The sequence below is a fragment of the Synchiropus splendidus genome, chromosome 14 (assembly GCF_027744825.2).
Source record: "Synchiropus splendidus isolate RoL2022-P1 chromosome 14, RoL_Sspl_1.0, whole genome shotgun sequence".
Classification (NCBI taxonomy): Eukaryota; Metazoa; Chordata; class Actinopteri; order Syngnathiformes; family Callionymidae; genus Synchiropus; species Synchiropus splendidus.
Window position 1 is genome coordinate 14538794 of NC_071347.1, and position 25307 is coordinate 14564100.

Here is a 25307-nt window from a genome sequence, read left to right on the forward strand (position 1 = left end):
CTTCTTTTGCTTATTTGTCACCGATTCTGTCTTTATCACTCAATATTTATTAAGTTTCCACCTTTAGGGTTCATTTTATTTATTTCAGTTTTCAGATTGACAGACCCAAACAATGGTCATGGTACATACCTCTGTGTTATGACACCATACCATTCTATTAACACAGTTATTTAGTTTAAAAACATGCATTAAGATCTTGTACAAACACTTAATCATATTGTATTAACAAGCTGATTTAATCATGTTGTTAGTTGATAGACTTGTTAGATCGGGATTTGAAAAGATTGTTATCTGAAGCCGTTTATCCAATCCTGTCCAATTGTTCTGTGCAACACAGCCGTGTTCAGAATCCTTTTGCTTTTGTCACCGCTGCCACCGTGTGGTTAATAACGACATCACCATGAATTATTATCCCCTGACGCACAACCATGAGAAGGTCTTCATTGAACGCTTGAATATGAGGAACCTCCTGATCTGAAATGTCTCACTCCTTCATCCTCCTTCTCCTCCTGACTCCTCCCCTGTCCCACCGGTGAATGGGGCCTTTGTGGGGGTTTTTCCCAGCATTCCATTGGGAATTCTCGCAGGTGAGGATACACAAACATCCACTGCTTGAATTACTGCTGCAACTTAGCTTCTTTATCTCGATGAAAAATGTGGAAACTCCTCTAAAGGGCGGTCAGTGCTTCCCACGGCAACTTTGGAAAGCCTCCAGAGCGATCCCAGGAGGAGACGGGAGCAGGAGGGAGGGATCCAAATCTTTCCACCCAGGTGAGTGCTCACATGCCTCCCACTCACTCAGGTACATCATGCAGATTAGGAGCACGAGTAAATATTTGCCTTCCAGTGTTTCTCGAGTGGTTTGAGCAGGAGGATACACAGTTGTGCGGAGCAAGGGATAGTCCACCCCAGAGCTCCAGGAAGAGTGGCCAAACAAAAGGTGGGTGTTTGCGTTGCTGTTGATACATATGTCAGCCCAGATAGGAACAATGGGTTTGGGGTTAAAGTCTTGAGGTGTTGTTAGGTGCTAACTCCAATTCTATGTCAGTGTTCCTGCTGACTTTGTCTCGACTGTTGGAACTTGCCTGAGCAACATCGCCTGCAGGTATGTGTGCTCTTGTTCTCATGGTTTCTCACTTGTTTGACTTAGTTCTGGAAGTGTTGCCTTTCATTTGAAGGTTAACTGCCCTGAATTATTATCTCTATTTATGGGCGCGTGAGTCCACATTTGAGAGGACTTTACTTCTTTGTAATCTGGTGCACGGCTCCTCACCCCTTTTGTTTATCGTATTGTACTTTGACATCTTCAGGCTGCCGGCTTCCTGTTGTTCTAGAGTTCAGATCGAGGCTTCATTTGAAGCAGACTTTTAAGTTTTATTTTAGATGAGCTGACTGTTGTTTTGTCAGTGTCGCGGCAGCATGTTGCAGACAGTCCAGGAGTGGTTATGGTGGGAGCGTCTGTGGCTGCCTGTCAACGTCTCCTGGTCAGATCTGGAGGACAGCGAAGGCCGGGTTTATGCCAAAGCCTCGCACCTTTATGCTGCTGTGCCCTGCGCCTTCTTCCTGCTGGTCGTCAGATACATGTTTGAGAGGTGAGTCTGATGTTGGGACACAGGGATTAAGTTGCACCAGACGTTTTGGCAGAGTGATGATGACTCCTGGATTAGGAAACAGAAGAGTTATGGCGTGTCTGCAGGTTTGTCGCAACACCGCTGGCTGATGCTTGGGGGATTAAGGACAAGCTTCGCCGCAAAGCGCAACCAAACCGCATCTTAGAGACGTTCTTCTGCAGCCAGGCACGCAATCCCTCACAGGTACTACACTCTGGCATCGTGAAGTTTGGAATGTTTGCTCAACCTGGGGAGATCTGAGACAGAAGTGGGGTGCCATCGTCATTGTTGAGGGGTAACTCGTGTGTGAAGGTGGGCAGATGATGTCGCATGAAGGACGGCGATCGTGACAGCCCACTTGGTGTCAGTGACAGCCAGGTGTGCAGATCATTACAGAGACAGATGATCAGGGAGGGACCTTCTCCTTTGGTAGCAAGTTGAATGTCTGTGGTCTCAGTGACCATAGATGAGTGGACGAAAGGTGGAGAGAACAAGGAGAATATGTCGTCAGTTTTCGTCTGGATTTTGCTTCAAAGACCCCTCAACCCTTGACTTGTCCTCCAGGCTGATGTCTGGTCTCTGTGCAAGAAGACAAGTTGGACGGAAGCAAAAATTCAAGTGTGGTTCAGACGACGGAGGAACCAGGATCGTCCGCCTCTCAGCAAGAGATTTTGTGAAGCCAGGTTTGTGTTTACATGTGTGTGTCAATGCCAGCGTCTTCATGAAGCCATTAATGTGTGATTGTCTTATTCCACAGCTGGAGGTGTGTCTTCTACTTTTTTGCCTTTGTCGGGGGAATGCTGGCGCTGTATGATGTAAGTATGTTGGCTCTCCTCTCCTGCTCTTGTATCTGCTGCAGGCTTTCTCACACTGATAAGCAGCAAACATGCAGGAGCTCGCCTGCTTCACCTTACTCCTGGGCCTCACTCCAGCACCGAAGCTGGTGTAGTGATATAATCAAAGCAGAATGTGTGTGATGCTTCCTCCTCCAAGTTTCACTAGCGCTAGTTATCAGGTCAGATGTTCACAACCGTGGAAACTCCCCAAAACTACTGTGGTATCGATCAGTTTCCTGAACACTTCAAGGTCAAACTTTCATCTGTCACAGAGTGGACCTCAACATAAAATAACCAATAACTTCTGAAAGATTAAATTTCGGGTGAACAAAAATACAACACAGGACCGAGACCATAAGAAAGTCTTAACTGTATATCTCAGGTCTGATGTGTCCTGAATATACAGAAGCTGCCCAAACATCAAAGTGATCCACAAGGTGGGAAAAATCTCTCCAGAAAAAGGTGGTCAAAACACGTCACATAAAGAAGTAGACAAAGACAGGAGAAACAAAGAAGTACACAATCAGGAACTACACTGTAATGACGAGTGACTAGGTCTTACAAGTGATGGGTAGATGAGGCATCATGAAACAGTATCGCAGGGTTGATGAAACAGTGCCCTAAAATCACGGCCACTGGATGGCGCTCTTGGTTTAGAAATGATCTGAAGTTTCTTTGAATTAATTGTGTGAAACATTTTACAGCAGACAGCGCCATCTGGTGGCCTCTGAAAATAAGGACAGTGTTTCATGAAACCTCATCAACATTTCAATATGGTTAACTGTTCGGAGTGAGGCTGGGAAGTGGAAGGATCCCAGCTTGAGAGGTGCCAGAATCAGGAAATGACCTGACAAAATGCAGCATAAAGCATGACATCACCTGTGATAAGGAGTGTTTAACAGCAGCGAACTGTCATGTTTGATCTGCTTTTACTGCTCATCCTCAGTACAAACTGACACTGGCGGATAAAAAAAACTGGGGCTTGGACTTTGACCAATTACATTCATTTATTGACGGCTTATATCGAACATTTTTGTTTTCACGTGACGTAATGTCACAACCAAAACACCTATGATGATGGAATCTTTGTGTGTGTTTTGATAACACTTGAGGTTCGGGAACACATTGCTTATCACCGGTCATTAATCGGTCATTATGATGCTGTTTATAATGAGCTTTTGGTGGCTTTTACTGGGTTAAATGTAGTCAGGCTTAACAACACGCTAATGATTACAGGCTAATACGCTGCTAACACACATACCAATAAGGAATTTATTTATGGTTATATATGTTGCCTCATCTGACGTGTGACCTGTGTTTTTTGTCATTCACCACTAGTTTCCTCCACATTTCCTAATGTTTAATTCTAACAGAGATTATTTTTTGTTAAATAAAACACAACAGTGTTAACTCAGTTCACATCCCAAAACTGTACCGTGTGACACACAGTGTTTTGTTTCCAAGTTAGCGCGGGAACTAGCTCTGACTGTGTCGCGTACCTGTGTTGTGTAGAAACCCTGGCTGTACGACCTCAGGGAGGTGTGGGTGGGCTTCCCCAAGCAGGTAAGTAAGTGCTCACTGCTCAAGAATGAAGTGGACAGATGACGTGTCTGCTACACTGTGTGTCCTCCTCTAGTCCATGCTGCCCTCCCAGTACTGGTATTACCACCTGGAGATGGGCTTTTACCTCTCGCTGCTGCTCAGCCTCACGTTTGATGTGAAACGAAAGGTCAGTTCCATTTTTGATGAGGTCAGCTGGAGTGTTTGCAAGTGAAGGAATCCTCTCTGTCTGGTGATGTGCAGGACTTTAAAGAGCAGGTGATCCATCACATCGCCACGCTGACCCTTCTGAGCTTCTCTTGGATTTCAAACTACATCCGGATCGGGACCCTGGTGATGGCCCTCCATGACTCCTCAGACATCCTGTTAGAGGTCGGTTCAGTCACACTGACTTCCTCCAAGATCAATTCTTTATCTCCAGTCTGTGTATTTTTCTAAATCTCCAGGGTGCAAAGGTCATCAACTATGCCAAGTGGAACCAGACTGCCAACGGCTTGTTCGTGGTCTTCACCTTCGTCTTCATGGTGACGAGGCTGGTCATCTTCCCATTCTGGTGAGCCTCATTTCCAGGGAGGCTGTTCAGGCGTGGGAGATTAACATGTTTACATATTTCTTGCAGGCTAATCCACTGCACATGGGTGTATCCTCTGGACTGGTATCCAGCCTTCTTCGGTTATTACTTCTTCAACGTCATGTTGTTAGTGCTTCAGCTTCTCCACGTCTACTGGGCCGTCCTCATATCGCGAATGCTCTACAAATGTGTCGCCGGCAAGGTGCGTACCTTTCACCTGATTGTTTTATGCCACTAAAGAGCACATATTCTTCTCCTTTTTGGGGGAAACTTCTCCACCTGATCATTCGGTGAATTCCAGTTCCTCCCTTAATACCCAACCCTCAACCTTATCCTTCAAGGGCTATATGTGACTTCGAAATGGGACACACTTTCAATGCAGATACGTCCTCAAGATGTGGGGGGCAGCATTGGACAAAAGTGGCGTTCAGTCTGTCAATTCAAAAGAAGCTTGACATTAAAATAAAAATAAATGTCAAGCTTCAATGAGGTAATTAATCCATACAATGGACTAATACAGTGATTCTTGTGATATATTGATCTCCATAAACAAAGAAAATGATTTTTTATTTTATTTGTACCTCGCTTTCTTCGCGCCTTTGGATGTTTTCATTGGCTGACAATTCGCAAACCATTCTGAGTAGTCGGAGTATTCCTCAGTCCGAAGGTAATTGCCGGCAAATCTCAAAATTGAGGAAGATGCTTTCCTCAATCTTGCCCTTCAGCTTAACTTCCTCCAGAAAGGCTTTGCAATTCATTGAGGTTGAGGATTGAGGAAGGATCTGGAATTCACCCAGGCTCCCAAGCCACACCTGTCCTGTTGTCATTTACCTCATTCATGAACCTTATTGGTTGCCTTCTTCTTCTCATTTTTCCTGGTATTTCCATTGTGTACAAACTGTAGTCATATTTTATAAAAATGCTATTTTTTAATTTAATTTAATTTTATGTTTATTTTATCGTTATGAATAACATTACATTTAAATAGAATAAAAATAACTTACATTTGAAAATCACAAAAATATCATGCACTATTAAATATGATATAAATATCTCTTTAAGTTGGATGGACATATACTGTACATATAAACACTTGCTTAAAAAGTGTTTCCTGAATGCATTTCAGTCTAATTTCATAATTGAGAAAGTTGTTTTTCAGCCAGAAAATCTTTCATAAAATGAGATTATTTTGAGGAAAAAATATGATTGTGTTTAGCCTTCCATCTGCAAACTGTATCCTTTTATTGTTCAATATTTTTCCATTACCTAAAAGTATTTTTCCCAGCTTTGGAGATCCATTCTGTCCTTTTGGTCGGATCATGATGGTCCCTGAACTTCAGCTGTAGTTGCTGAAGAATAAATGGTCCACCGCTTTTCACAGAAATGATCATGAGAATTGAGTTACTGAAGAACTTGATTTTCTGGGTGTGGTTCTAACTATTGTCATATAACACCACCACTTTGTCCCAAAAAACGCTATTGTTCCTGATTTATTCTAACTTTGTGAAATTTCTCCAGCTGGAAGGTGACGACCGGAGCGATGAAGAAGAGGACGACAGTGACTCTTCAAGTGACAAAAACCACAATTCACGGCACATTAACGGAGTCAAAGGTCGAGCCAACGGTCACTGACCACTCAAGTATAAACATGGACATAAGCACGTTTGTATATAAAATACACTTGAACACAACTGAAGTAGCTGTACCCGAATAGTGAAGGAACACTGACTTGTTTTAATAAAACATCCTGCACGACCTGTAAGAGAAATGCTGAGTTTTTGACGTGGAGGCGATGAACTCGCGTGAACTGGCGCCATCTTGCGGTTGGACCTTGGAGCTGCCGCCGATTGAGTTGGCAGTTCAGTTGCTATAGAAACGAACACACATTTATACCAACGTGTCGTCGTCGCCTCGAGTTCGTCCAAATTCTGGAGGATGACTGAGAGGCGATACCGAATATCTGTGAGACTCGGAAACTGGTACGAAGACCAGCGACTGAAGGAGGTTTGTATGGAGACGAAGCTAAGTTAGCTTTAGCACGAGCGTTGACATTGTGTTTAACAATAAATGCAGTGTACATTTCGACGCATGTCTTTGTTTGTATGTAAAAGTTGGCTATGGTCATATTGTTATTTAGTCGTGCCATAAAATAGTTGTGACTAACTTTGACCCATCACGTTGTAACTGAAGCTTGTTTGTAAGTAGCCTGACGACCCAAATGTAGTCATAAAATTTGATATAAACAAACCATTTAATTGACTGAAAATACTATTTTCTTCCAAAGCTCTTGCAGAATGTTCTAGAAATGTATAAAAAAAATATCAATATCAATGTTGTGAATGTCTGTGGCTACGTTATAGTGGCGTGTAGAGTCGCATGAAATGAGACATTGTGTCGCGTGTCCATGTTGGTGTTCATCTCCAGGATGCGGATAAGGAGCACCAGGAAAGGGCTCTACAGGGACAACTGAGTTGCCAGAAAGAAGACTTCCTGGTAGAGAATCTCCAGAGACCGGTACAAATCTGCCTCATGAGCTTCGCTTTTTTTTTTAAAGAAAACACTGACAGATCCATGTGTTCAGGTGGAGCTTTCTCCATCACCTGATGGAATGGTGCATTTTGGGGATGTCGTGATGCTGGTGAACGCTGGGGGCGAGAGCGGGCAGCGCTCAGCGCTGAGCATCAATGCCACAGTGAACCCCTTCAGAAGGATTCCTTATCCTGCAATTGAGTCTCCCTGTGGCGTCAGCGGAGGGAAGAGTCTTCAGCCGTGTGCGCGGACTGCGTTCGTCATCACCAGGTAGATGATCCTAAAATATTTAAGATACCTGAAGGCATCACGGTGTTGGCTGTGTTCTAGTGTGGGCGGAGAGTCGGACACTGGGGTGCTACATTTTGACCAAGCGTTTGCTCTGAAGACAGCCAGTGGATTTGCAGGAGGTGTAAGTATTAACTTGCTCCTGAGCCACACGGTGTTGTATGTGAAGGTTCAGCTACAAGAGGCTTGAAGGTACCGATGTGTTTTACTCATCCAAAGCCAATTCAAGCCTCTCAGGATGATGATCACTCAGGTGACAAGCCCTGAGAACACAAGTTCACTTTCTTATCTGTTGGCAGCTTTATCTGAAAAGTCATCTCCGGAGTTTTCAGAAAGTAAGATACACTTTTATTTTATGCCTTTGTGAACAAGTTTTGGGACAATTCATCTCCAGCGTGATGATAATCTGTCTGTGTTCCAAGTGTGCGAAGGTGTCTCGCCTCCAGGAAGTGAACTTGGAAGACGCCGCTACTTTTGAATCCTGGTGGAAGATTGTGTACTTTGATCCTCAAGAAAGGTTGGAGTTTGAGGGTCTACCCGTCCCTGTGAGTCCACGCTCTTGTTCCCGAACATTGCCTCTTAAACACAGTTGGCCGACTTTGTTTTTGCCGCAGGCTAATGAGAGAGTTTTGGTCGTCCACTGCAAGACCAACCAGGCCCTGGCTGTTGTGGAGAACCACAGCTTGTGGTAATCCTTCATTTATCCAGCCTGTTTGATGTAGACGTTCGAGATAAAACGCCGGCATCTCCTCTGCAGGACTGTTTTCGGGAGAGAGTCCGAGGTGGTCGCACACACTTTTTTGGACTCACACAAAGCAGAGCGGGACAACAACCACTGGCTGCTGAAAAATGTGTAATTTTTAAGTCATATCCTGACACTCCAGTCCAGAGAGTGATGGACGGCCCAATAGCTATGAAATAAAGTCAGGACAAATGAGAGATAAACATTTCCGAGAAATGTTTTTATGTAGTTTTAAAACTCCTCAGAAGACAAAATAGTGGTAATAAAATCTTGAAAATTCTTGCCTTTGTTTTTGTGTCCGTCTATAATCACCTGCTCCTGCCTTTATTAGCTCGAGTCTTTAATTGGCTTATTTAAAAAACTCCTCTGTGTCTCACCTGCATCGTCCCCAGGTATAATAAATCTTTCATCCAGCGCTGAACTGCATAAATAAAGAAGGAAGAAGCGTCCGGACTGTGACTCTCCTGAGAGTATGGCCGGCTTCAGAACCTACCGCACCACTGTGAAACTCGATAACTGGTTTGAGGACCGGCTGTTGGAGGAGGTTGGTTTTAAAAGGAACCAACAAGTTCAACACTCTGCTACAGTTTGAATCTGGGACTTCGTCTCTTAATCCAGATTGACAAGTGGGCTGTCTCATAATCGGACACCCTAGTACTGCAGGTTCATTAGATCACCCTCGTCTCGGCTCCTCAAGGTCCAGCGATCGAGTGGAAAATAAGGAAATGACACACTAGTGTAACGACCAGTTGAAGGATAAACTTGGGTTGGGAGTTCCACACAAAACACAGCGAATGGTCCTGACTAGCTGAGTAAAGAGGCCGTCCCTACTTCTTCACAATTCTCAGGCGAACCCCCCAAATCCTTCTGTTTAAAGCTATATAGAGTACTACACAATTGACATCAACATTAATGTTCATCCCCTACTGTTTATGTACGTTATTTAACAAGCATTGCATAGAAACTGAGCAATTAAGTAGTACTGAGCTGATGAGGTTTCATGAAACAGTGTTCTGATTTTCAGAGGCCACCAGATGGCGCTGTCCACGGTGAAAAGTTACTACTTAAACAAATAATTCAATGAAACCTCACATCATTTCTAAACCATGAGCACCATCTAGTGGCCTCTGAAAATTATTCATTAAACCTGCAATACTGTTTCATGATGCCTCATCGACCCATCACTGTGTGTAAAGGTGAAATATTGTTGTGCTGTATTTGTGGGCTGGACTTTTTATGTTTTCATTGTTAATTGACACTTTAAATGAAGGTTTTGACAACAATTTTGTAACATTTTTAGTGGTGGGTAGATGTGGTATCATGAAACAGTATTGCAGGTTTGATGAGACAGAGTCCTGATTTACAGAGGCTACGAGAGGGCGCTCTTGGTTTAAAAATGATGAGGTTTCATTGCATTAGTTGTTCCAGTGCAAACATTTTACAGCAGATAGTGCTATCTGGTGGCCTCTGGAAATCAGAACACAAACCTCATCTACTCATCGGTTGATACCAAAAGTGGAACAGAAGCAATTGCTCCCTCATTGTTTCATGATGTTGCCACCAGGATGAAGAAAACCAACACCTGGCTAAAGTGCAGAAAGGGGAGCTCAACGCTCAGAAAGTGGACTTCATCAAGCACCACATGATGAGACCGGTAACTTCTCAGTCTGTAGATGATGATGATGATGGTGACAGTGGCTCACCTGTTCAGGTGCAACTCACCGTGTCGGCGGACAAAAGACTGCATTTCGGGGACGTAGTGATGCTGCTGAACATCGAGGGAGAAAACCCAGTGTGCACCACGCTCAGCGTCAACGCCGAGATGAACCCGTTGAGAAAGATTCCCTTTGCTTCCATCGTGGCTCCGTGTGGAGTCAGTGGTGGGAGGCGACTCCAGGCTTGCGTGCGCACTGCCTTTGTCATCACAAGGTGCTGCCCAACTTGCCCCGACGCAACTCCTAAACTGATGCTGAGCTTGCAACTGTTGGTGTCCTCAGTGTGGACGGCACCCCTGAAGGATGTCCGCTGCTCTTTGACCAGAGCTTTGCACTGAGAACAACCAGTGGGTTCGCTGGAGGAGTGAGTATGTCACATGGACGTATGGATGACTTAAATATGTCACAAGCAGATGGTGAGTTCAGGCGCCTGGCCACATCTTCAGCAAGGTTGGGTGAGCCGTGTTAAATCCCCCATCCAAACCCACTTATTTACCTCTGCCAAGCAAAGAGTGGCCGACTTAGAAGTGACTGGATTTTGGTGCCATTCTGTAGTTTCATCTTTTTTTTCATCACATTCTTAATGTGTTGCAAGCGCTCCGTAGCGCTACTGCCACCAGCTGTCCGATTGAGCTCCTTGCAACTGTATTTCTCATAAATTATATAGGCAACTGTAAGGCGACGACATTGGGTTTAAAAGGAGCACAAATGTCTCCATGTTACATGTTCAGCCTTCTAGTGCTCATTTTCCTCCTGAAAAAAAAGCATTTCTTTTGCCTCAAACACCAAACATGAGCCCATTTTTTTCCCAACCCAAAGGAGTTTCTTCATTGGGTGGTCAGAAAACCCCATGTTACACCACTAATACTTCCAATACTCGTGTTGTGCTCCCAAGTACTCATTGTAGCACTCACATTCAGTTTCCCAGCTCTCCATACAAACCTCTTGTTGCACCTCCGCTCGAGCTGCACCTCAAGCTCACGACACGCTTCATGGCCACGATAGAAAACATGTCTTGTGTCCTTAATGTTCTTCACCTTAAGTTACTGTAGTCTGTGTCACAGTTCACTCTCTGTAAAGGGACACTGGTCCAAAATTTTGGATGTCAATCTAGGAATCTCACTCCATCTCTCCTTCCTCAGCTTTACTTGACAAGTGAACCTCGAAGTTTCCACAAGGTAAGTCACTTAAAATGCGTCGCTAGACTCACTGATGGTGATCGCGCGTTTCTGTGTTTCGAGAGTGCAAAGCTGTCCCGCCTCCAGGAAGTCAACTTGGAATCCGAGTTGACCTTTGAGTCATGGTGGAAGGTCGTATTCTTTGACCCCGAGGAGAGAATGGAATTCGAAGGTCGACCCGTACCTGTAAGTCAACTCCCTTCTTATCGTGTCGGTAAACACTTACGAAGCGGTGACGGATGGCTGTGTCTGTTTGCTGCAGGCCAACGTGAGGGTGGTGATCGTGCACTGCAAGACCAACCAGGCGCTGGCTGTCCTGGGGAACTTTGTCCAGGCGTACTCGCGCTTCACATTTCCTCAAGCTTTTCCCCAGACATTCTCCCACTCACCGTCCTTTTTTCTTTCCAGAACCATCTACGGCAACGAATTCGAGGTGACCGCACACTCCTTCCTCGACTGTCACAGGACTGAACGGGACAACAACCACTGGATTGTGTGCACCGGCGACCCATCGGGGGAAGGACTGCTGTTCTTCAGCCGCACGCTGTCAGTCGCTGCCGGAATGGAGACCATCGAGCAGTGCAGGAAGGAATTCAGCTTGAGCAACATAAAGGAGGGTCCGGGTGAGAATCAAGAAGCTCTGAGGGCAACACTCAAACCTACTCAAAATGACAGGAAATAGACCACAACCCTTTTAGATGAGAAGGTTACATTGGGCACTAGAGTTTTAGAGAGTAACTCTCAGTCTCAGGATGAACCTGGGCTACTCTTGGTTCTTTCAGTGGCTGTCACTCGTGAACCATGCCATGACGCTTGAACTCCTCCTGACAGAAGCACATCATCTGCAGCGTCACAGCTGAAGCCAATAGCAAGCGAAGCTAACTGTGGCAGTGGACTGACAATGCTCGCATTGTTGCAACGACGTGTTTATCGTGACTTTCCTTTAAGCATCAGCACATTCGCAGTATGGCTCATGTGACGACTGATTTAATTTTCCAAACCTGCCGTGCTGATCCCAGCACTTCCAAGGAAACAATAAACACGCTCGGTGAAACACGTGCTGATGAAGAGGAATGTCAACACGGCTGACACCTGTCGTCGCCTTTTTCATGTTTCACACTATTGATTTTTAAAATTGCATCTTCGCCTTTCAATAAATGAATCAGCAAAAGGGTGGCCGGGCTGATGGTGGCGCTGTATTATCACTTCAGCAGGTTTCCCACGCAAGAGGCCGAGCGCTCTATCATATATTGCCCCTCAGTGGAAGCCCTCACCTGCCATTCAAATGAAGCATCAATAGAATATCACGTTAGGCTTCAGTCGACATGGACGTGGATGAATTTGGACCAGATGGGAAACATTCTTTGGAGGTTTTCATATCCTGTCTTGAGCAGGAAGGAAACCTGAATGACAACCTGGGATTGCCAGTTTAAAAAAAAAAGCGTGTGGTCACGTGTGTTTGTAGAATAAATAACAAACTGGAGTTCATTTAATGCCGACACATGCAAGACATATTTGTTTGAATAAAGGGGAGTATGTCGCAGGATAACAGTTTGATACGAGTATGTAGAATATTCTTCAAATTAAGTGTATTGTGTATCACAATAATAATAATAATAATAATCTAATAATAATAATCAGTGGTGCTGCAATTATTCTTACGGACAGACGGGGGAGACATTTCAAACGATCACACCTCCATGATCAACGAACTCGATATCCAGTGTAAAAAAATAAATAAAGCCATACCCCAAATTATAATTTGTTTCTGCGAAAGCTTTCTATATAACATGTCGGAAAGTTGTTATGACTTTAAAATTTTAGCAGGGCGGATTTATCTAGATATATAAGAACAACAAATACACAACTGCGTTGAAATACCCAGTTACAATTTCAGTTTTGCACGTGGGTTTCACTGCCACCGTTTTGATGTTCAATATTATTTTTAAAAGCCTGAAAAGATAAGTTGAATGGCGTGAGCCGCTGTAAGACTCGCCCGTGATCCAGTTCGGGTTTTGCTTCCCTCCGAAGCTCGTGAGGAGCGCGCCTGTAACAGACGTGTTACTGAGGTTAGAAAATGAAATTGTTGGCTTATTTCATGCCCAATAGATCTAGAGAATATCTATTCGTAATAGATTTTTTTTCTGTTCTCAATAAAGTAACAGCAACATTCAAGTATTGGTGTGTCTGCTGATGACAGACACCAACCATCCAGAACCCATGAATTCGTTTAAACATTTTTGTTTTCATCTTAAATAATTGAAGTTAAACAGTAACAGGATCAAGTGAATCGGCCATCATTGCACAACTGTAAAAACAAAAAGTTACTTATTAAAACACTCTTGAGGAACTTTTCTTTTTTTCTCTCCTCCGTTGTGATTCTGGTACAAAGTCCATCGGTCTGTGATTTTAGGGATCAAATAATCCAACAAAATGCTGCACAAATAAGGAACATGGCAGTGTTGCACTGCTCACAGCAGCTCTGAAGTGTTTTGTACATGACAAAAAGGAAGTCAGCAACATTTAGAAGCCCCCCCAAAACAAACTTCTTTATTATGTAGGAGCAAGACAAGAACGTAAACTTGCATCCAACTGCAGAGGGAGTTTATATGAGGTTCCTCCTTGTCAACATGGGTTTGCATCCTATTTCTTTCCCCTCAATATATTCTATGTAGCTACGGACCTATTGAAACAAAAACAGCAGGGTGTCAGTCGTCTGTAGTGCTACTACATCTGGCATCAATTGTATCATTACATAAGTGCCACAGTGCTTGTCTGCACCTTGGATTTAAGTACAGGACTCAACAGCAAGGTGAAGCCTAAATGTCGTTCATTTTAATTCACTTATTCTCTATACAGCGCACTTCAGGGGTCAAATAGGTTTGAGACCCCTGTCTTGAAGTATGTAAGATTTGGATGTCAGTATCTAGCAGCAGTGCCCATCAAACGTACAGGTTCAAATCCCACCCTTGAGAGACAGAATTCATTGATGCAGAAGCAGGTTCCAATCTGATGGTTAGCATTGCAAAGACAACATCACTGGATCACATGGACAAATCGTCTGTAACTCTCCAGTTCTGTCTCCAAGGTCATAAGTCTTCTCTCAAGGTCAGTGCCACCAGAGAACCTTACTCCGTCTCCCTGAGTCACAGCATCAGGAGGTCCTGTCTGCTTCTCTGTTTCTCGGGTTCCTTTTCATTTAATCCCTAAAATAACAACCCACATCATCTGCAGAAACACTCCACACCTCAGTTCCCTGTGTTCTCTTTCATTCTTAATGCACACGTGCAAAGGAGGACCAAGGGATGGCTGGAGGTCAACAGGAAGTCACGCATGTCATCTGTGTTTTGCAACATCTGCACAATGCAGCGATCGATTCCTGAGATCACATAATCCGGTGCACATGTTCCTGTCACTCACAATCCTGTCAATAAAATAAGGCCTTCATGTCACCTGTTAGATTAAAGGGTTTAGCCTCACCGCACCAATCTTTAATGGTTTGTTATGTTCGCATTTGTGGTCAAAAGAGCAACACAAGACGGTGAAGTTTGTGTGAGTGGAGAGATCGGATGGAAGCTTTGTTGTCCATGAGAGGCTCAAAGTAGAGCTGCCAAGGTGGAACTTCCATATTGTTAAATTCACGGTAAAGACACAACGTGTTTACCGGAGTAGTTACCGCGTTTTAAATCGAATCTTGAACATACTAATAGATAAATCGCGTTAATGGCGCCCGTTCCCTACGCGCTGATCCAGTCCGTGTTTTCGAGGCGTCTCCGGCCACCTTATCCGCTGCACTGTGTGAGTGAGAGAAGCCGACTCTTGTTTACAGCAGAGATTCCACGGAGGAGCGAGGACCGGCCGCCTGCTTTCGCCGAGACATTTTCCAGCCACTGGATCTACACACACCGTGGGAATATTCTCTCGCTTATCTCACGTTTTTTTTTTTAAATCTCCACCGGGATCGACGGGAAAACAAAAACCCCGCCGTGTTGGTCGCGCGACTCCTCGGACGTGGTCTCCCTCCCACCCCGGCCCAGGTCGTCTCGTTCGTGGAGACCCGTTCTGTTGCGTGGCACCAGCCTAGTGTTTTCTTTCGTGTGAGTCCGGTCCGAGGCGCCGGAGAAGCCATTTGAATAGCGACTGCGGATGAGTGGCGGGGAGGTTTGACGAGCTGATCATTAATTCCCAGCCTCCCGGCCACCACCCCTGTGGATCTGTTTTCTTTGGACCCCCTCACATTCACACACACGGGGGGCTCCGCGGCTGCGGACCATGGCCGCGCTGTAGGCTGCTGTCCACCCTGAGACGCTCTCTGTCTGAGCCTCCGTCTCCTCCCGATCGTCCGCCGGCCTGCTGTTTTCCAGAGATGGAGACTGAAGATGGGGATTACCATCATGTATCCAGTGAAACCAGCGGTCTGTGTGCCACGGCAGCCCACGTCAGAGCAGCTCGTGGTCGGCTGCAATAGCGAGCCATCGAACCATCTTTTCTAATCCACAGGACTCACCTGTGCTCACCTTTTACATTCATTTTGGATCATTTACCGACTGACAAATCTCCAGTGGGATTCGTTTTTTACCTTTTACGGACCTTTTTTTTTAAATATTTGATTTGTCCATTTTGTGGAGTAATGTTCAGGAATATGGGACCCCACATAGCGACCTTGTTTTGGGGCGTGTTGCTCACTGTCTTCACTGTCGGCGTGTGGCCCACTACTGCAGAGAGTAAGTACTCCATACCGTAATGTTATTGTTGTATTTACATGGATTTATGCGCAATATACAGTTAAGCTATACGTGTTAGCATGTGCGCGCGCGCTAACGCCGTTCTTCCACCGCATTGTTCGACCAAACCTGAAGCAGTTTCATCTAATTTTATGACATTTATTCATCTAAATAAGTGTTTTTGTGTGTGTGAGAAATCGAGTGATACAAAACCAGGAGGAGGCGACCATGTGAGCCGGAATTACGTGAACGCATCACGTCTGAAATAAGAGGCGTTTTTCGACGTGAATCATATTGACTTGAGTTAAATTAAATTGATAAACGGAACAAAGGTATCTTTCTAAAAAATGATTGAAGTCGAGCAAATCGAGGGGATGAAACCGCGGTCTGAGCTGAAGGTTGCTCCGACCATGTGGCCATTTTGCATCGAGGAGTGTTGCGTTGGTGGGTACGAACGACACAAATCTGAGATGACTCGTCTTTTCCCCGACAATATGCAAAAAAATAATGCGCTAAAACTGTGTCAGTTCAATGAATAAGCTTCGTTAAAAATGTGCATTCACTTAAAGAGCATTTTGAACGACATTAAGATACATTTAACACTGAAAATACGACATGCTATTTCATGTGTTGTTCAAATTAAGATACACTCGTCGACACTTTGCACTCGATCTAGAATATTTGTTTGAATTATGTCATTCTTGTTCACCAAAAATAGGATTAGACACGACCTTAATTGGAGGAATTATAGAAAGACTCAGCAATAAAATAAGATTTGTACTGTACTTAAGCCTTCAAACGTCTCGTTAACTTTCTGTTTTTCCAGAATCTGATGTTTTAAGCTTTAAGCATTCAGTACTATTTACAAACAAAATTGTGTTCTACAGAACGTATCTTTTTATGAAGTCGACGTAATTTAATTTGTATATTTTCGTTCACTAATATCATCAAAATAATGATGTATAATATATGGAAATTGTAGTTACGTAATTACATACTTTCAAACTCCAAATCTTTTAGAAACTTTTTGCCGGTTATCTTGACATTAGTCAGTGTAATTGCAATTTTTAAGCCTTTTATGAACATTTATTTAGCATTTAAAACACGTTTTTTCTTGTTACATTAGTGGTATGCAAAGGCTTTTCAAACTTCATTGACAATCATTATTTGTCTACTTTGAAAGTCAAACCCTTTAAAATAGGATTGTACACTTAATATTTCCTATCATATATATCTAATTGCAACCATCAGATACTAGATTTCATGTGTTTCATTTATTTGTCATGTTAACTATCCCTCAGGTGTCACTTCAACATCAGTTTTGGCAGCTATTTACAACATAAATCCCAAATTATTAATATTATATTCAAGTGTTTTATTCTCCCTCTATTTTAATATGCATGTATTTGCTTTACTCTTGTTATTTTCATTTGAATTAAACAAGTAAAACGTGAAAAAAGAGCTCTAGTTATTTAAGTGCTGGTATTTACTGCCTTCATATGAGTTGTGCGGTTTTGTTCTTTGGGCTGTTGATAGTTGTTGACTGCGGTGGAGTCATTAATAGGAAACTGATTGATTTCTGGGCTAATGAGTTCATAGTTTGTCAACAACGAGAGTGTCACATCTGGTGTGTATCAAGAGCAGACAGACTCATGGAGGAAGTAGAGTCTCCTGTCTGCACTACTCGCTTAAATGGGTCAATAAAGGCCAAAACCTCCAGATTCAGATTTCACTTGTCGACCATCTAGGCATCTGTATCAAGTTCTTTATTTTGAAGTTGTGTGTCGGATGACTTCCGCTCCGCCATTTGGTTCTTTTCCAAAAAGGTTGTGTGGGAAGGTGGCGACCACTTGTCCTTGGAGGGAGACATGAGCGTGACCCCGATTAGCATTCAAATCGACCAGTGGTCCCAACACAACAGCGCCGGGGTGCGTGTTTCTTTACACCCTCCTGAGTTGGTGAGACACCCATGAACGCCGCTGGGGGCTCGGAGACAAGTGGCTGCTCTCAGATCTTGACATTCTTTGGTGTTTCATACATCAGAACAAAGAGTTGGGAGACAAAGACCAGGGTGGATCTCAAGACGGGGGTGGGCTTCTCTAGTTTTATCACTTGATGTTTGCTTCACTGACTGAGGGATGTCAGAGCTTCACTGAGGAGATACTTCATTTCATCTGGAAACACCACAAAAGCATAGCTTTCTGGAGTCTCAACATCAAGTGGAAAGTCTAAGTTAGGGTCTCTCCTCAGCAAAAACTAAGAGAGAAAAGTGTTTTCTTTTTATTGTATAACATACATATACCCATGTTACGTCAGCTCCTGGCTCTGCTGCGATGAGATATAAATAGATTTGAACATCATTGGCACAGGGGTCATGCGAGTACAGACACACATCTGTCCAGTTCCACCAGGACACCGCTGACCTGCTAAATTCCTCATAAACAGACAGAGGGAAGTTCAAATAGAGACAGGCAATAGGCCACTTTTCCCTCCATCTTTACCTTCACTGACCGCTGTCAGTCTTGTGTAAGGTGCCCTGCTTCATCTTGCGCTGTGATGCAGTCCACCTCCCCCACAGTCAGACTTGGCGGCGGGATGATGCGCTGACTTGTGTGGCGGCCCAATCGCGTGTTCGTGATTGTAGCGCGTGACTTTGTTATGCAGCTTTCCACATATACTGCAGCAGGACTTGGCGTGACAGTTGTGAGTCAGTGGCGTGCCCCCGTGGATGGATATGAAAGTGTGTCACTGGGCTAGAGTCAAACACTCTCCTGCAGCTCTTCCACGCTGCCAGCTGAGGTTTACAATGCTTAATTAAACACTTTATTTCAAGTGTCCTTTTCTTGGATTTGCTCGGCGCCAACTGCACGTTACGATCATGAGCTGTGGCTTTGATGGCCTCTGGAGGAGCTGACCGTTTGCACCGTCATCGCAAACATGGTCTCTAAAAGTACAATAGATTTACATGAAGTTAAAGCCTTTCTCTATCAGTTTTCTATTTTGATTATGAAAAAGGTAATAAGAAAAAGGTATAAATAATAGCAATTTAAATGTGGTTTTATCATAGTGATGTCATGTGGAAATAACTTGTCCGACTTTTATTTAATATACTTAAGTAATAAACCTTAGCAACTTTAGCTTAACTTTAGCTATTTAGCTAGGAGGGCGTCTGGGTGTCTGCAAAACATGAAAAAATGGAAGCCCTATTTTCGACCTTAGCTTGGCCATCAGATTACGCTGGAATTGGGCGTCCATTTTTTCATGTTTTGCAGACGCCCTCCGAGCTGGTCTACCACGCCCACATATCCCATTTAAATTCCTCTTTTGGATCCTGTATAATGTATGTTATTCACTTTTGGCTGCCATTTACAGTGTTTACGCCTGCGCTTTTTGGCAGCACCCCACCCCCCTCCAAAAAATAGGTCGGAAACGGAACTCTACCAATAAAGACGGAACAGAGCAACAATGAATCAGTGGGCAAAGTTTTGGCATTTACTGAGTTGGTGGCAATAAAACGTTTTGAATCATCAGAAGTAACAGCGGTACGTCTCTTCATATATCCAACCGCAATGTGCAAATTGAGTTCCGCGAGCAACGGACTACAGTCATTATTAGATTTCTTTCTGGATTTTCACACACATAAAACCACCACAGTCATGTTCACGTTCATGATGCGTTACGTGTTTTCTACTTACGAGTCACATCCGACTTACGACATGCTCGACTTACGTCCACCCGTACTTACGACCACGGCCAGCAGATGCTTATTTTTTTTCAACAGTTACGGCAGCACAGTATTCCAGCATCTCACTCTCACACAGCCATCTACCACTACAGTAGTAGCTATAACCCTCGCGTCGGCTATTTTGAATGGCATTCGACTTACGTCCAATCTGACTTATGACCGGTTTGTCGGAACCGATCCCGGACGTAAATCAGATGTTACTTGTATTTGATATTTTCACTGTTTTAATAAGTTTGATCGCTTGAGATTTCACCATTTTTCATTGTAAACACTCTGATTTACGTAGTACGAGTGTGCATTTTAGTGAAATCTGCCCTCTTTTGTCTAAATCTATAGTAACTGTAGTCTGTGATAGTCGTAATGTGAGTTCACTGTTGTGGTAAACAAAAACGGCTGTGGTGGTAAATTTGGAAGCGCTCCAGAAAAGGATTTTATATTACAACCGGTGCAGGAAGTCAATAAAATAATCACCATCTCATTTCAATCTGTAATTGAGCCCCAACGGTTTCCTGTGTAGGTGAGCTCAGACACGTGTACCAGCCAAACTCAGACTCTCCGTCTCTTATTTTGTTGTTGAAGTAATGGCGGAGGCCTGATATAAATTCCTGTCGTGAATATTGTGTGAGAGTGGTGCTGAGTGTAGTGTTACTGTTTAGGTGACATCTGAGCCTTGTGTGTTTGAAGTCCGGTCCGCTGAGGGGAAGTCGCCCACCCGTCCGCTGGTCAGATGACTTCCACTATGCCGAGGATTAGAACCAGTTGATGTGGCAGGTGCAAGGGAACATGACCGCACAGTGACCGGCTCAGACCCACATATTCTTCCTTTATTTGTGAACCCTTTTTTTTCTTCATTCTTAGATTGATGAGAAAAAAGTGAGTACTCTCATCAGTTCCATGCAGCAAATTTAGAAATTTGATGCCGGATGTGAACCAGCAACCTTTCGCTTCATATCGATGTCCACTAACCTCTCAAGTTGACAAGTCACATGCGAACAACTTCTAAATAGCGCATATGAAGAATTTAGTTGAAAGTTGATTATGTGAGTGACGACGACGAATAATATTTTTGCGACGCGTGTCCTCCTTTCTGGCTTTAGCACTATGCTGCCTATATATTGTTGCATGTAGTTCTTGGAGGGTAAATGTTTATTGAGGTTTTGGGCTCAGCTTTGGATTTCTGTATGATATAGTTGAGATCCGTGGGTTGTTGGGTTGCATTTTTTTCACGGTGCGTTTGTGCAGTGTTATTAGATTAGATAATCTTTATTATTTCCACAGTAGTAAAACTCAATTTCATTCAGTCGCTTGATGGTAATAATTGTCGCTACTCTAGCAACCACTTGTGTGAACTCCGTAGCAAAGGATTGCAACAATAGGTCTCAAACACGAATGTAAAAAGAGAGGGAAGTGTCCCACATCCTGCCTCAACTTGAGTGTTGCTTAAATTCATTAACAGAATCACAAGTTTTCACTTATTTTTGTGGCTTTAATTGTGCTCTTCTCTATGTTAGCTAAGTGGTTACATTTCAGATTTTGGTGACGTGAGGAAGACATTGAGAGTTGTAGCTATTGCGAATGTATTTCAAATTCGCTTGCATAGGAGTGACATGACCGTTATCCGAAACAGAAATGGCCAGGGAACAAATCGTATTTCACACCTCATGCCTTAAACAGCATCTTCTAAAGTTTCAAATCCAACCTTTGGTCCGTAACAGAGGTCCAGTTTATTTACAGGTGTCGGCCGTGTTTACTGTATGGCAGTGTTCTTATATTCTCAGTTTTCACCTTTGACATAGGTGTAATTTGCCAGGGCCGTACAAAGAGGGTCTCTTTGTGACCGCGTGTGTTTACGTGGAGACGTGTCAGCGGAAGGCCAGGGCAAGGTTTATCAATCATAAACATGAGCTGATGGATCCCATTACGCCGCAGAGATATGTGTGTTTACTCAGCAGCGTGAAGAGCAAAGAGAGACGAACACATGCAGCAGGCTGATCCCTCTCCACTGACTCCCAGGGATCCACGTCAGGCAACATGGTCACAGCGAGTTAAGCATGAACACGGAGCGCAGCTATCTAAACCTAATTTAGGTTGTTGTCCCCTCAACAAATGGATTGACCAGTGGGGATCGGAAGCCTGCAGGCGCTGTCCTACTCTGGCATTTCCTTAGAAAATGATTGGAATTCCTGGTGCTTAACATTCCTAATGAGCAGACCAAGGGATTCACAAACAATGGGAGGAGACTTTCTTTTTGTCTTTTGTCTTACATATGTCACAATATGTTGTAACCTTTTCACACGTCTCTTCAATTTTAAGTTTAATTCTCCCATTTCTTTTTGATGACATAAATTTGTCCTATGTTCATGAAAAGTGAAAACATTGCCTTTGAGTCATTTTTATTATTATTATTTCATTAAAAATGAAATCAACTGGACGAGAACTCATATTTATGGTGACGGTGTAAAGCATTTACATAACGGCGTAAATAGTGGCTTCATGAACTATTTATTACGCTACTACTACATGTGTCAGCGTGGTCATCAACCCGAACATGTCATGTGCCGAATTGCTGACTAGTCATTAGTTGACTATAAAAATAGTAATTTGTTGCACACCTAGTATGAACTGTTTCTTAATTTTATGTTTCCTATTGTGTTCAATTATTGTTTGTTATTGCTCAGCATCAACAGCATGTTCAGTGTCTTCGATGTGGCTAGTTGGAATTGCTGTAAATGCAGGGTTTACATGGCGCTGTACTGTTTTTAAAATCACTTCTCAACCACATAAAGTTTTTCTGCACGTCTCCTGTTAGCTGTTACAAAGCTGTTCATATTTCGGCACTCATTCTGATGTGCTGTCTCACACAGCTACAATTAAACCCCCAAATTAATAGTGACCCAAAAAAATGCAACGAATTTCCAAACCCCTTCCAAAATCCAAGTATTTTCTGCGGGAACATCCTAAGAAGTTCCGTTATTTCAGAGTTGTTGAAGTGACCATGTTAACAAATGGCTCGTGTAATGGCGCTAGCTAAGTCCATTTGTCCTTACGTTTACATTTTAAACGATAAAATAAACGATAAAACGATTTAAAAAACCCTGTTTTTCTTCCTGTTCTTCAACCAAGCAAACACTGGCCCTCATTTATTGTATCAGTTTCAACATGCTCTACGTTGTCTCTAAACACAGGCCTGTATCCCTCTGGCTCGCCACATCTCGAGCCAACCCATCCTCCCTCGATTTTATTAATGCCCTCATCAGGAAGTGGAGCCCGGAGTTTCTCTTTGCTAACAAACAAATTAGTCTTTGTATTGGGGCGTCTCCACCCCTCCTCCCTGCCGCTCTGGCGGCTGGAGGACCTGGAAGAAAATTCTCAATGAAACAAAGAAGACATGCAGCTCGATGGCTCGTGAGTGGAGCCCAGGGGCATTAGTGTTGATTGCAGAAAGCAAATACTATTTTCTCCTGCAGTAATCATTTCCGTCCTAAATTTAGAGAAGTGAATCACCCCGATGGGGACAAATATAGGCCATTCATCGCCGTGAACAATGCGGCTACTCTTTTGAGTTGAATGGTTAAAACAAAGAGCGTTGGTTGTTGTCACTTCTGAAGTGGGGTTCATGTATTCAGGCTCAAACTCAGCAAGCTATAGACTGTCTCGCCATCCTCTAGTGGTGCGAGCGGAGTGTCGCGCAGCATCGCACACTCTTCATGAGCGCCGGACTGTGTGCGATATCGGCGGCGTGCTAAGCCCCTTTAAGAACATAACAGGCTTAACCAAGGAGCTCATATGTCAAGGCATTCGCAGTGCTGATTGTTGACCCTTTTTCTTACAATTCACGTAATAAAGTCACTTTTTAAACTGAGATTTCACTGAATGACTGAAATGTTGGCGACATTGTTCAGTTGGATTTTTAATTTGGTGGATATTTGTGATAGCAGCTGGGGTGAGAGAGCTGAAAGATAAAATAGTACAGCATTTAGCTGTCTGATTTGTTCTTTTATGAACATGAAGATATTTTATTTATTTGAATAGTGGTGGGAAATGGAAGAAAAATCGAATTGGCTTACTCAGCTAACATTCTGCTGTGCTGTTGTCTACTTCATCTGGTATTTGTGCTTCAGATATTTTCGTATTAAACAACAGTAAAAGCAAAATGAAAGAGTTTGTACAGTTGCAGATTAAAACAAATACGTATGTGCACACAAATATTTACCATGCGCAGTCAATTTAGTACAACTGAGCAGATACTGTCCCACTGTCTTTCCTTTCTCTTTCTGAAGTGTGGTTCTGATGCGACGTTTTGACTATTTTGTTGCAGTCTAAATAATTCTGATGAGATAGTTTCCTTTCTCGTTGAGTCCTTCAGGCAGCCTTCCCAGGTACATGCACTCGATAAATGACCCAGATGTAAGCCCAATACCTGGGAAACCAGCTCACTCACTGACTGTGTGCCATAAGCAAGATTTTTTTTCTGCAAATATGTTTCCAGATTTGGTGGGTCTGCCATGTTTTTACTCCACTCCTCTCCAATGATGACTACATTTTTGAAGATTTCGTTCATATGCAAGCATTTTACTTCTTAAGCAGCCCACATTAGACTTGACAACAAAATCAGAATCATTTTTTATTCCTAAAACTATTATAATCACTAGAAAAGAACTCAGAGTCCACCGAGGAACGTCCTTGCCCCATTTCATGTATTGCCAGAAAATATTATCCAAATCCGTCCATAACTATTCAAGTTATTTTCAACACAGACCGACAAACCAATGTCATTGAAAACATGACCCGGAGTGGATGTAATGACAATGTCATGGCGTAAGGACTACCTATGTAGTCTATGCTGTGTTTTTAGAAGTGTTTTCTAACAAGTGAGGTTATTTGTGTTGAAAAGAAAATGTGCAATAAAAGAAAAATGTAGCTTGCTGGGCAAGAAGATGTTTTCTCTTTTTGCACTTTTATGCAGCTTCTTATTTATTTATTTACAGTTTCATAAACGTTGGTTCTTTTTACTCCTGTTTATACTACTGTAGTCAAGCTCTCTTGAAGGCATGCTGAGTAACTATGAAGCAAGACTGCGTTGGCATTTCTGATGTCTTGAGAATTTTGAGTCTTTGTTCAGTAAACCATCACCACCAGTTCAACATTACTGTGTGTTTCGTGAGTCAGACAATGAATCGCCTATTCGTCTTTACGTTGCTGTGAAACTGTCAATTTGAGTCGGAGCAGTTTGACAATAAGTGTCACTGTCTCATGAAGAGAATATCAACTGCTATTGATCGCTGTGCGTTGGAACTGATAGCAGCAATTAGAGTCCAGTCGATCTGCATCAATAATAAATGTCTGTTGTTTATGTTTAAACCTCCATCTGGATCGATGTGTGGTGTCTCTGGAAAGCTGGGGTTTCGTGAACTTTATGAGCCTGTGGACGCGGGTTATTTGAGGCAACTGACAAACATCCTGCAGAGACACTGCTGTGTTTGCTTGGAAGATATAATAACATGCTATGGACGTTGAACATGATGACACTTTTCTGTTGCTGGTCAAACTCTTTCATGAAAGTTCCGATTCCAACATGTAGGTGTCATATATGATGTACAATGATGCAAAATTTACATCGTGTTGCAGCAAATTGAACATCTAGTCCAACAGGATTATGTGTCAAAAGGATTATTTTAGATGCAAACAATGTACATTTAAAACAACGATGTATGTGTAAAATTCAAGAACCACAATCTCTGTGTTACGACTGGGCTGTCTTTGTTAACAATTTACATAAAAGCAATTTTTCAATAGAAATACAGAAAGC

The 25307-nt window shown here is 43.2% G+C and overlaps 4 protein-coding genes across 6 annotated transcripts in view; all 4 read left to right on the top strand.

The window, feature by feature from the left end:
• Positions 1–445: 445 nt before the first annotated feature.
• Positions 446–6378, top strand: cers3b (ceramide synthase 3b). The gene is made up of 12 exons (XM_053886602.1): positions 446–587; positions 675–771; positions 848–1592; positions 1697–1814; positions 2175–2293; positions 2368–2425; positions 3959–4009; positions 4083–4175; positions 4250–4378; positions 4453–4559; positions 4626–4779; positions 6096–6378. Exons 3-12 carry the CDS (start codon positions 1420–1422, stop codon positions 6207–6209), a joined length of 1116 nt encoding a protein of 371 aa, XP_053742577.1. The 5' UTR covers positions 446–587; positions 675–771; positions 848–1419; the 3' UTR covers positions 6210–6378.
• Positions 6379–6390: 12 nt separating this feature from the next.
• cfap161 (cilia and flagella associated protein 161) lies at positions 6391–8389 on the top strand. The gene is made up of 8 exons (XM_053886606.1): positions 6391–6581; positions 7002–7091; positions 7159–7376; positions 7437–7518; positions 7694–7729; positions 7817–7939; positions 8009–8082; positions 8152–8389. Exons 1-8 carry the CDS (start codon positions 6513–6515, stop codon positions 8249–8251), a joined length of 792 nt encoding a protein of 263 aa, XP_053742581.1. The 5' UTR covers positions 6391–6512; the 3' UTR covers positions 8252–8389.
• A 144-nt stretch (positions 8390–8533) lies between these two features.
• Positions 8534–12503, top strand: LOC128771272 (cilia- and flagella-associated protein 161-like). 3 transcript variants are annotated; one of them, XM_053886604.1, is made up of 8 exons: positions 8534–8680; positions 9701–9790; positions 9848–10065; positions 10134–10215; positions 10994–11029; positions 11093–11215; positions 11292–11652; positions 11812–12503. In XM_053886604.1, the coding sequence occupies exons 1-8, from the start codon at positions 8609–8611 to the stop codon at positions 11844–11846; spliced, it is 1017 nt and encodes a 338-aa protein (XP_053742579.1). In that variant the 5' UTR covers positions 8534–8608; the 3' UTR covers positions 11847–12503. The 3 variants fall into 3 exon arrangements, with proteins under 3 accessions (XP_053742579.1, XP_053742580.1, XP_053742578.1); XM_053886605.1 differs by having other exon boundaries at positions 11292–11365; positions 11438–12503; XM_053886603.1 differs by having other exon boundaries at positions 11292–12503.
• A 2334-nt stretch (positions 12504–14837) lies between these two features.
• LOC128771137 (insulin-like growth factor 1 receptor) overlaps positions 14838–25307 on the top strand; it is a 75373-nt gene continuing 64903 nt past the window's right edge. Inside the window, exon 1 of the mRNA XM_053886309.1 lies at positions 14838–15753. Within this exon, the coding sequence (XP_053742284.1) occupies positions 15660–15753 (94 nt within the window). The 5' untranslated portion in view covers positions 14838–15659. The remainder of the gene's footprint in view (positions 15754–25307) is intronic.

What these genes read in the sequence shown, in the direction of transcription:
- cers3b (XM_053886602.1), top strand. Translation starts at nt 1,420, where the DNA reads ATGTTGCAGACAGTCCAGGAGTGGTTATGGTGGGAGCGTCTGTGGCTG. An exon ending in GAATGCTGGCGCTGTATGAT is followed by an intron (nt 2,426 to 3,958) that starts GTAAGTATGTTG and finishes TGTGTTGTGTAG; the next exon opens with AAACCCTGGCTGTACGACCT. An exon ending in GGGTGGGCTTCCCCAAGCAG is followed by an intron (nt 4,010 to 4,082) that starts GTAAGTAAGTGC and finishes GTCCTCCTCTAG; the next exon opens with TCCATGCTGCCCTCCCAGTA.
- cfap161 (XM_053886606.1), top strand. Translation starts at nt 6,513, where the DNA reads ATGACTGAGAGGCGATACCGAATATCTGTGAGACTCGGAAACTGGTAC. An exon ending in ACTGCGTTCGTCATCACCAG is followed by an intron (nt 7,377 to 7,436) that starts GTAGATGATCCT and finishes GCTGTGTTCTAG; the next exon opens with TGTGGGCGGAGAGTCGGACA. An exon ending in TTGAGGGTCTACCCGTCCCT is followed by an intron (nt 7,940 to 8,008) that starts GTGAGTCCACGC and finishes TTTTTGCCGCAG; the next exon opens with GCTAATGAGAGAGTTTTGGT.
- LOC128771272 (XM_053886603.1), top strand. Translation starts at nt 8,609, where the DNA reads ATGGCCGGCTTCAGAACCTACCGCACCACTGTGAAACTCGATAACTGG. An exon ending in AGCACCACATGATGAGACCG is followed by an intron (nt 9,791 to 9,847) that starts GTAACTTCTCAG and finishes TCACCTGTTCAG; the next exon opens with GTGCAACTCACCGTGTCGGC. An exon ending in ACTGCCTTTGTCATCACAAG is followed by an intron (nt 10,066 to 10,133) that starts GTGCTGCCCAAC and finishes TGGTGTCCTCAG; the next exon opens with TGTGGACGGCACCCCTGAAG.